At 38.8% G+C, this 10,269-nt stretch overlaps 2 protein-coding genes across 2 annotated transcripts; both read right to left on the bottom strand.

The window, feature by feature from the left end:
- Nucleotides 1-616: 616 nt before the first annotated feature.
- On the bottom strand, nt 617-1,393 carry LOC137952822 (18.1 kDa class I heat shock protein-like). Its single transcript, XM_068799893.1, has one exon. The coding sequence runs from the start codon at nt 1,223-1,225 to the stop codon at nt 743-745; it is 483 nt and encodes a 160-aa protein (XP_068655994.1). The 5' UTR covers nt 1,226-1,393; the 3' UTR covers nt 617-742.
- A 6,056-nt stretch (nt 1,394-7,449) lies between these two features.
- LOC137952823 (17.8 kDa class I heat shock protein-like) lies at nt 7,450-8,191 on the bottom strand. Its single transcript, XM_068799894.1, has one exon. It carries the CDS (start codon nt 8,033-8,035, stop codon nt 7,553-7,555), a length of 483 nt encoding a protein of 160 aa, XP_068655995.1. The 5' UTR covers nt 8,036-8,191; the 3' UTR covers nt 7,450-7,552.
- Nucleotides 8,192-10,269: the final 2,078 nt, after the last annotated feature.

Raw genomic sequence — 10,269 nt, 5'->3', positions numbered from 1 at the left:
GAGGGAAGGCCGACGGAGAGGTTTTGAAAGGGAACCCAGCAGACGGGTCCCAGACATCTAGAGAGGATACGGTCGAGCAAGTTGGAGCGGCTACCTAAATAGCTCGGGATTATCGACATGGCTGGTGGAGCTGACGGTTTAGCAGAAGAGATGGATCACCATTTGCTAAAAGCGAGATCGAGAGAGAGAGAGAGCTTCACGAAAGTATAGATAGAATAGCTATCATGGATTAAAGGAAGACAAGAATAGCAATTCAGGGATTTAAAGGAAGACGAGAGTAGCGGTGAAGCGAAAACTGGAAGTTTCGAGAAAAAGATCCCTGGGAGTTTCGATTTCTTCAAACAAGCTTATCTTCTGCGGGGGATATTTTCAACCAAGACAAATAGAAAATCAAGAAAACGGCAGATAATCGTTTTTTCTGGTTTTCTTGTTTTTTTTAAATTTTCACTTTCAATCAATTAAATATCTTTACCATCACCCTCCCGGACTCCCCTTCGTTTCCGTCGCTTAGAGCAACACCAATCCTTATCTCGTCAAAAATTGTAGAGGTGGTGTCCCCTCTTTGGACCTTGTTTATTTTATTTATTTTTAGTTTGGCTTGTGCCATTCGTTGATATCTGCCACCAGAAGAAGTTCTGGAAGAACTAAATTACACTAACCTTTCATTTTCATTTAGTACAAACAGATACATTTAGAGTGGGTTCAATCACACAGGTAAAACACAAACACCTTCTCTCAAAGCTTAGCTAGAGATTTCAATGGCTTTTACTTCAGGCTTGGGAGTTTCTTCTTTCGGAACCGTGACAGTGAGCACACCGTTCTCCATCGCTGCCTTCACTTGATCCACCTTTGCGTTTTCAGGCAGCCGGAATCGCCGCAGGAACTTGCCGCTGCTTCTCTCTACGCTGTGCCACCTGTCGTTCTTCTCCTCTGCCTCTCTGTTCCTCTCCCCGCTGATCTGGAGAATTTTCCCGTCTTCCACCTCCACCTTTACTTCTTCCTTCTTAAGACCCGGAATATCGGCTTTGAAGACGTGGGCTTCCGGGGTTTCCTTCCAATCCATGCGGGCGCCGGCGAAGGCAGAGACTTCGTTGGCGAAATTAGAGGGACGAGGAGTGGAGATGGAAGCTGTTAAAGGGAAACCGTCGAATGGGTCCCAGACATCAAGGGAGAAGGGGTCGAACACGTTTGATCGCCTGCCGAAGAAGCTTGGAATGATCGACATTTCTCTCTACAACTCCTCTTAAAAGCTGATCGACTGGAAACAGAACAATAACAGAAACGAAAGGGCCAATATGTGGGAGGAACGCTGAAAATAGATTCACGAAATCTTTCGATGAGGAGAAACGCCACAGCTTCAGAGAATTTATAGGCGAAGATGCGCGGCTTTGAAACAAAATCTGGAGGCTTCGAGTCCTTTCCTGTGAGTAAGAATGTTCTGGACGAAGACCGCGGAAAAGTCCAGAAAGCAAATTGAGCTTTCCCATCTACAGTCACTTCTCTGGTCTTTTCTGGAATTTTCGGGTTAAACGAGACGAAAACGGAGTCTGTCCCCATGAAATTGGATGCATACATGATTGAATCATTGAAATTAAATTAATTTTTATATTTTATTAATTTAAAAATAAAATTAAGATAATAACATTAATGTAAGCTTCTTATAAATTCTATAGTTTTTCTAATATGATAGATGATAAAAACTTAAATACGAGTGGAATGCGTCGGAATATAGGGCCAAAACTCATACAACCAAGGAATAGTAAATAAAGTATCATCTCATAGATCTCATAGAGATGACATCGATATAATTAAGTTAAAGTTTCAGGGTTAAATCCTTAAACCCTGAACCTTTAAGTTCAGGGGTATTATTATAATACAGTAGTTTCATGAATCTATAAATAAAACTTCAGGGGGAGGGTTAGGATATTAAGTCCATAATCTTTTCTTCCTCTGGTTTTCTCCCAATGGGTCTCTCCCTTTTTCTTAGTGAGCTAAATCATGAAGTCCTTAAAATCAACATGGTATCAGAGCATTGATTTGCAAGTCCAAAATATATGGTTTTCAAGATTCAAAAAAACCTATTATTTTTTTCTTTACTCATACTTTGCTTACTTTTCATCATATTGTTGTTATTTTTATTTTTTATTCTTACTCTATTCGGCTAGCTTTCTCGTTGCCATTGCTGTCATCGGCCCGAGTTAACTTGCAATCTCTTCTCTCTTTAACGGCGACAAAAAAAGAAATTGGAGAAAGGCGGAAGGAGAAGATATCAGTTTCTGCCAGTTTTGCGCGGCCTGTGTTGCTTCACCGGCCTCTATTCCAGAAAACTCATCACCAAATTTGTCTTTGCAGAAACAAAAATAGGTTATAATTTTTCTCCGAAACTCTCTATTGGTCGTCTTACTCTTCGGGCTTGAATTTTAATCGAAAGCTTATCGGACTGGTTTATTTCTGATTGCTGGAAACCTCCCGATTATCTCAGCTAGGGGTGGCATCGATCCGAGCCGAGCTCGAACCTACCTATGTTCGAGCTGAGCTTGATTTAAATATTTTGAGCCGAGCTTCGAGCCGAACCTTGTCTGGAGCCTAAAATTGTTATCGAGCTCGAGCCCAAAATTTTTAACTGAGTTTGAGCCGAGCTCGAGCTTCAACATACATTTAAAATTTTTCAAAAAATATATATAAAATAAATTGTATATAAAATTATGTATACATTTTACATAAAATTGGACATGACCTCTACATAAAATTGGGTATAACCTATATATATAATACATGTATAAGATTGGGCATGTCCTCTACTTAAAATTGAGCATAATCTATGTATATAATACCTATATAAAATTCGGCATGACCTCTACTTAAAATTAGGCATAATCTATATACACAATACCTGCATAAACACTCCATAAAATTGTCTATGCATTCCATAAACACTCCATAAAATTGTTTTTACACTCCATACACTCCATAATATAGTCTAAACACTCCATACACCGCATAATATTATGAATAAACTCCATACAATAATAAAACACAACAAAATTAAATGAAATATCAATATCAATTTACATTCCTTTAAATAAAATCCTATTACTATTAGTGACTTATTAGAAAATTACAAGAAATATTTTAAATTTTTCTTAGGAATGTTAAATGGACCTCTTATTGCCTCATCTAGGGAAATAAATAAAAATTAATAATCAATCTAATATATTATTATACTTATCGATACATTTTTAATCAAATAAAATGTCATACATAAAATTGCAATGAAAATTGCTTCATGTTAAAAGAATTACAACATTAACTGTTAAATACTTATTCAAAAATATTCTACCCCATCTTGGTAGGAAAATCTTACTCAGAAAATTATATAATTTTTTAATAAGAATTTTCAATTAGAAAAATGTTTACAAAAAACATGAAATACTAATAGTTCATCGAAACTTATTTCTATAAAATGTATTTTTAATTTGTTCAAAAGCTATAAAGAAGGAGAGTTTTAAGGAATTTTTTTATTTTTTTTACTTTATGATCTCGCACATGCAAAATCGCACGTGCAAAATCATCTTCGCACGGGGGCGGGGGAAAATTATTTCTCCGCTAATTTCTCCCATGAACTTACTAGATCTGGTTTTCCGCCGAGACGACGTAGAGGGAAGGGGGTTACGGCGTCGGGGAGGACTTGTTGTCGGGGATGACGGCGACGACGGAAGCGGCGGCGAGGAGAGGAAGAAATCAAACGGATGGCCACAGAGGCGGCCGACGAGCAGCTGTCGATGACGACAACAGCCAACAGGAGGGGCTCGGCGGTGACGAGGGGAGGAAAAAATTTCCCCTCCCCCTCGCTCTCGCTCTCGTTCCTGATCCCGCTCCCTTGCTCTCGATCCCAATCCCGATCCTGATACCGATCCCAACTCACCTCGAGCAGGCTCGCAAGATGACGAACCGAACCTGGCTTCGGTTGAGCTCGGCTCGTTAATTTAAACGAGCCGATTTTGAAGCTCGAGCTCGAGAGATAACGAATCGAACCGAGCCGAGCTCGAACCGCTCACGAGTTGGCTCGGTTCGAAGCCATCCTGATTCTCAGCTGTCTCTGATTAACAACATAGTATTTCCAGCCTGGTCCATGGTATTTCCAGCGTAATATTTTGTCGACGATTCTCACTCTGTTTATTTGGAAGTTGTCTTTCCTTCGCTGCCTTATTTCCAAATCGCTATTGCTAATTATACATGCTGCTAATTTTTTTTTTTATTTCTTATTCCAGAAACTCCTCTCATCGCTAGCTCTGCTCTGTTCGAAAGCGGGGAGGAAGACGATGACTGCTACCGTTTTAAAGTGTTTCCTGAGTTAGGAAACCGAATTGAATCCAGTGCATTACCATGGTGAATATCTTATTCTTGCCAAGTTTCCTGAGTGCTAGGATCTTGTTGTCGTTTCTGTACTATTTCTGTCGAGAGTCCTTCGACATTAGGGAAGAGAAGAAGATGTTGAAAATTAAAATTCTTCCCAAGTTAGGAAGCCTCAGATTAAATCCGGGCCAAACTCTATTTTGTTCCGCTCGGGTTAATGCAACGGTTTGGGCCAACTCGCTCGGGTCAACCCGATGTGGGTCCACCTGACTCGGGCCACTTTATTTTTGCCTCGGTATAAGTGTCTGGACCAAAGCTTATACATATTTATGCCGCGACTCGGATATATTGGTCTCCTACTTGAGTTGGTGCGACTCTGTAAATTTTTTCTCTTGTTGGATTATTACTTTGAAGAATTGACAGATTATTCTTTATTCAACATATTATTTGGTACAAATACTTGCATTGGATTATTTCATAGGTCATTTTACAAGGATTATTTTTGTTCGTGTTATATGGGCCTAAGCCCATTTCAGTTACTGTTATTATGTCTATTTTGATGAGACACTATTATTGAAGGAGAGGTGGCCTCATACCATTATTTATTTGTCCCCGTAAAAAATATCAAATTCCATGACACTTAATACCCCGTAAAAAATATCAAATATGTCAACGGTTGGGATTCCATGACGGAGGAACTTAATACCCCGTAAAACATATAAAAATATCAATGGTTGGGATTCCATGACGGAGGAACTTAAAACCCCGTCAATAATATTAAATGTCAAACGTTGGGTCAAAAACTTATTGGGGGGGGGGGGGGGGGGGGGGGGGGGGGGGGGGGGTTAGTCAATTTGAAGTCTGAGATGAAGATCAACCGCATTATGCCATTCATCAGTTAAAGTCGTTAGTGGAGCACAAATGATATTTCATCTGGATGTTGGGGATGAAGCGGTCCTTCATCTCCACGTTATAAAAAAATTCAAGTGGTTTCCAACCTTTTTTGCCATTCATCCAGATGAAGGACGTGCGGGGTTTGAACTAGCGACCATGTTTTCCCCTCTCTCCTCGCACCCCCCTCTCTCGCGCATCCTCATTTTCATTTTTTCCTCCCTCTCTCCCGCACCCCCTCTCTCGTCTTCCTGCGCCCCCGACGTCTCTGCTCCCTCTCGTCTCCGGCCTTCGTCTTTCGGTCTTCTCTCGTCTTCCTGCGCCCCCGACGTCTCTGCTCCCTCTCTTCTCTCGGACTCGCCCTCTCTCTCGCACCCCCTCTCTCGTCTCTGTGCCTCCCTCTCTTCTCTCGGACTCACTCTCCGTTTTTCTCTCTTGCTTCTCCCTCTTGACCTCCCTTTCTTCTCTCTCTTCTCCCTTTCGGCCTCTTACTCCCTTCTCTCTCTCGCTATTCTCCTTTTCCCCAAAATACTTTTCGATTTTGTTTGATTTTCCCATTTCGATTTCGATTTCAATTTCCCCATTTCGATTTCAATTTCGATTTCGATTTTCCCATTTCAATTTTGATTTTGATTTCGATTCGATTTCCCCATTTTGATTTCGATTTCGATTTCTCCATTGACTCTATTGTATTAGTGATTTAATAGTATTAATTAAATTATTGTTAACTCAAACACTTGGTTTAATTAACTCATTTTTATAATTAATAAAATCAATAATTTTATATTTAATGGAAAAATATTTTTAATTAATAATATGTAAAAATATATAGTATGTTAAAGTTAGTATTTGATAGATTTTTTCTATTTAATCATGACTTTTTTTTATGTTAAAGAACACCATATATTATCAATAAATTAATAACTTAAATATATTATATTCGTTTATGTTATTTCTAGCGTTATTTTTTTTATGATTAATCACGTGCACAGTTAATTATTTTTTTATGATTAATCACGTGCACAGTTAATTGATTCACGTAATTACAATATTAATGTACTATAAACGAAATTTTTTAACTAATATAATATATAATTACTTTTCTTTGTTCACCACTTCACCAGAACTGAGAGATTGGATTCAACGCAGTATATTTCCGGGAGAATTTGTCACTCAAGAGTAAACAGAAAAGTTCAAGCTTTCTTACATAATTTACACAGTCGGCAGCTAGAAAACCGATTCCATTAACAACAAAAGAAACAACTTTGACAGTCACTGTGATCGGCCGGGGATTTCAATTCGATTCTCTGTACAGAAACTCAGCCGGGGATTTTAATGGCGTTCCCTTGGAGATTTGGGAGCCTCTTCTTTAGAAACCGCGACAATCAAATTCTCGGGCAGGGAATACTTCCTACTGCTTCTCTACCTCACCGATTCTCTCTTCTCGCATACTTGACGAACTTCAAATCATCCTGTCTTCCACCACTTTATTATTCCTTCTTAAGAAGCGGAAGATGGGCTACTTGGGTTTCCTTCCAATTGATTCGACCGCCGGCTAAAGCAGATAGTTCGCCAGCGAAACCAGAAGGAGGGAAGGCCGACGGAGAGGTTTTGAAAGGGAACCCAGCAGACGGGTCCCAGACATCGAGCGGATACGATCGAGCAAGTTGGAACGGCTACCTAAATAGCTCGGGATTATCGACATGGCTGGCGGAGCTGACGGTTTAGCAGAAGAGATGGATCACCATTTGCTAAAAGCGAGATCGAGAGAGAGAGAGAGAGAGCTTCACGCAAGTATAAAGAGAATATAGCTATCAGGGATTTAAAGGAAGACGAGAGTGGCGGTGAAGCGAAAACTGGAAGTTTCGAGAAAAAGATCCCTGGGAGTTCCGATTTCTTCAAGCAAGCTTATCTTCTGCGGGGGATATTCTCAACCAAAACAAATAGAAAATCAAGAAAACGGCAGATATTTTTTCTGGTTTTCTTTTTTTTTTTAATTTTTCACTTTCAATCAATTAAATATCTTTACCATCACCCTCCCGGATTCCCTTCGTTTCCGTCGCTTAGAGCAGCACCAATCCTTATCTCGTCAAAATTTGTAGAGGGTGGTGTCCCCTCTTTGGAGGCATGGCTGCCCCTTGTTTATTTTATTTATTTTAAGTTTGGCTTGTGCCATTCGTTGATATCTGCCACCAGAAGAAGTTCTGGAAGAACTAAATTACACTAACCTTTTATTTATTACAAACAGATACATTTAGAGTGGGTTCAATCACACAGGTAACACACAAACACCTTCTCTCAAAGCTTAGCTAGAGATTTCAATGGCTTTTACTTCAGGCTTGGGAGTTTCTTCTTTCGGAACCGTGACAGTGAGCACACCGTTCTCCATCGCGGCCTTCACTTGATCCACCTTTGCGTTTTCAGGCAGCCGGAATCGCCGCAGAAACTTGCCGCTGCTTCTCTCTACGCTGTGCCACTTGTCGTTCTTCTCCTCTGCCTCTCTGTTCCTCTCCCCGCTGATCTGGAGAATTTTCCCGTCTTCCACCTCCACCTTTACTTCTTCCTTCTTAAGACCCGGAATATCGGCTTTGAAGACGTGGGCTTCCGGGGTTTCCTTCCAATCCATGCGGGCGCCGGCGAAGGCAGAGACTTCGTTGGCGAAATTAGAGGGACGAGGAGTGGAGATGGAAGCTGTTAAAGGGAAACCGTCGAATGGGTCCCAGACATCAAGGGAGAAGGGGTCGAACACGTTTGATCGCCTGCCGAAGAAGCTTGGAATGATCGACATTTCTCTCTACAACTCCTCTTAAAAGCTGATCGACTGGAAAGAGAACAATAACAGAAACGAAAGGGCCGATATGTGGAAGGAACGCTGAAAATAGATTCACGATGTCTTTCGATGAGGAGAAATGCCACAGCTTCAGAGAATTTATAGGCGAAGATGCGCGGCTTTGAAACAAAATCTGGAGGCTTCGAGTCCTTTCCTGTGAGTAAGAATGTTCTGGACGAAGACCGCGGAAAAGTTCAGAAAGCAAATTGAGCTTTCCCATCTACAGTCACTTCTCTGGTCTTTTCTGGAATTTTCGGGTTAAACGAGAAGAAAACGGAGTCTGTCCCCATGAAATTGGATGCATACATGATTAATCATTAATTAAATTAATTTTTATATTTTATTAATTTAAAAATAAAATTAAGATAATAACATTAATGTAGCACCCTTATAAATTCTATAGCTTGGATGCAATCAAAGTAGGTCGGAATTAAACCAACCTTTCTTTCTAATATGATAGATGATAAAAACTTATATACAAGTGGAATGCGACGGAATATAGGGCCCAAACCCACACGACCAAGGAACGGTAAATAAAGGGTCATCTCGTAGAAATGACATTGATATAATTAAGCTGAAGTTTCAGGGTTAAATCCTTAAACCCTGAACATTTAAGTTCAGGGGTATTATTATAATACAGTAGTTTCATGAATCTATAAATAAAACTTTAGGGAGAGGGTTAGAATATTAAGTCCATAACCTCTTCTTCCTCTGGTTTTCTCCCAATGGGCCTCTCCCTTTTTCTTAGTGAGCTAAATCATGGAGTCCTGAAAATCAACATGGTATCAGAGCATTGATTTCCAGGACCAAGATATATGGTTTTCAAGATTCAAAAAAACCCATTATTTTCTTCTTTACTCATACTTTGCTTACTTTTCATCATATTGTTATTATTTTTATTTTTTATTCTTACTCTATTTGGCTAGCTTTCTCGCTGCCATTGCTGCCATCGGCCCGAGTTAACTTGCAATCTCTTCTCTCTTTAACGGCGACAAAAAAAGAAATTGGAGAAAGGCGGAAGGAGAAGATATCAGTTTCTGCCAGTTTTGCGTGGCCCGTGTTGCTTCTCCGGCCTCTATTCCAGAAAACTCATCACTAGATTTGTCTTTGCAGAAACAAAAATAGGTTATAATTTTTCTCCGAAACTCTCTGTTGGTCGTCTTACTCTTCGGGCTTGAATTTTAATCGGAAGCTTATCGGACTGGTTTATTTCTGACTGCTGGAAACCTCCCGATTATCTCAACTAGGGGTGGCATCGATCCGAGCCGAGCTCGAACCTGCTTATGTTCGAGCTGAGCTTGATTTAAATATTTTGAGCTGAGCTTTCGAGTTGAACCTTGTCTCGAGCCTAAAATTGTTATCGAGCTCGAGCCAAAAATGTTTAACTGAGTTTGAGTTGAGCTCGAGCTTCAACATACATTTAAAAATTTTCAAAAAATATATATAAAATTATGTATACATTTTACATAAAATTGGGCATGACCTCTACATAAAATTGGGCATAACCTATATATATAATACATGTATAAGAATGGGCATGACCTCTACTTAAAATTGAGCATAATCTATGTATATAATACCTATATAAAATTCGGCATGACCTCTACTTAAAATTGGGCATAATCTATATACATAATACCTGTATAAACACTCCATAAAATTGTCTATACATTCCATAAACACTCCATAAAATTTTTTATACACTCCATACTCTCCATAATATAGTCTAAACACTTCATACACCGCATAACATTATGAATAAACTCCATACAATAATCAAACACAACAAAATTAAATGAAATATCAATATCAATTTACATTCCTTTAAATAAAATCCTATTACTATTAGTGACTTATTAGAAAATTACAAGAAATATTTTAAATTTTTCTTAGGAAAGTTAAATGGACCTCTTATTGCCTCATCTAGGGAAATAAATAAAAATTAATAATCAATCTAATATATTATTATACTTATCGATACATTTTTAATCAAATAAAATGTCAAACACAAAATTGCAATGAAAATTACTTCATGTTAAAAGAATTACAACATCAACTGTAAAATACTTATTAAAAAATATTCTACCCCATCTTGGTAGGAAAATCTTACTTAGAAAATTATATAATTTTTAATAAGAATTTTTAATTAGAAAAATGTTTACAAAAAAATGAGATACTAAGGGGGGGTTAGT

The sequence above is a fragment of the Aristolochia californica genome, unplaced genomic scaffold, assembly GCF_029961685.1.
Source record: "Aristolochia californica isolate CCGP_79_NKW_82.1479 unplaced genomic scaffold, dmAriCali1.0.hap1 SCAF_16, whole genome shotgun sequence".
Taxonomy (NCBI): domain Eukaryota; kingdom Viridiplantae; phylum Streptophyta; class Magnoliopsida; order Piperales; family Aristolochiaceae; genus Aristolochia; species Aristolochia californica.
Note: the sequence above shows the minus strand (reverse complement) of the source record. Positions and strands in the feature narration are given on the sequence as shown.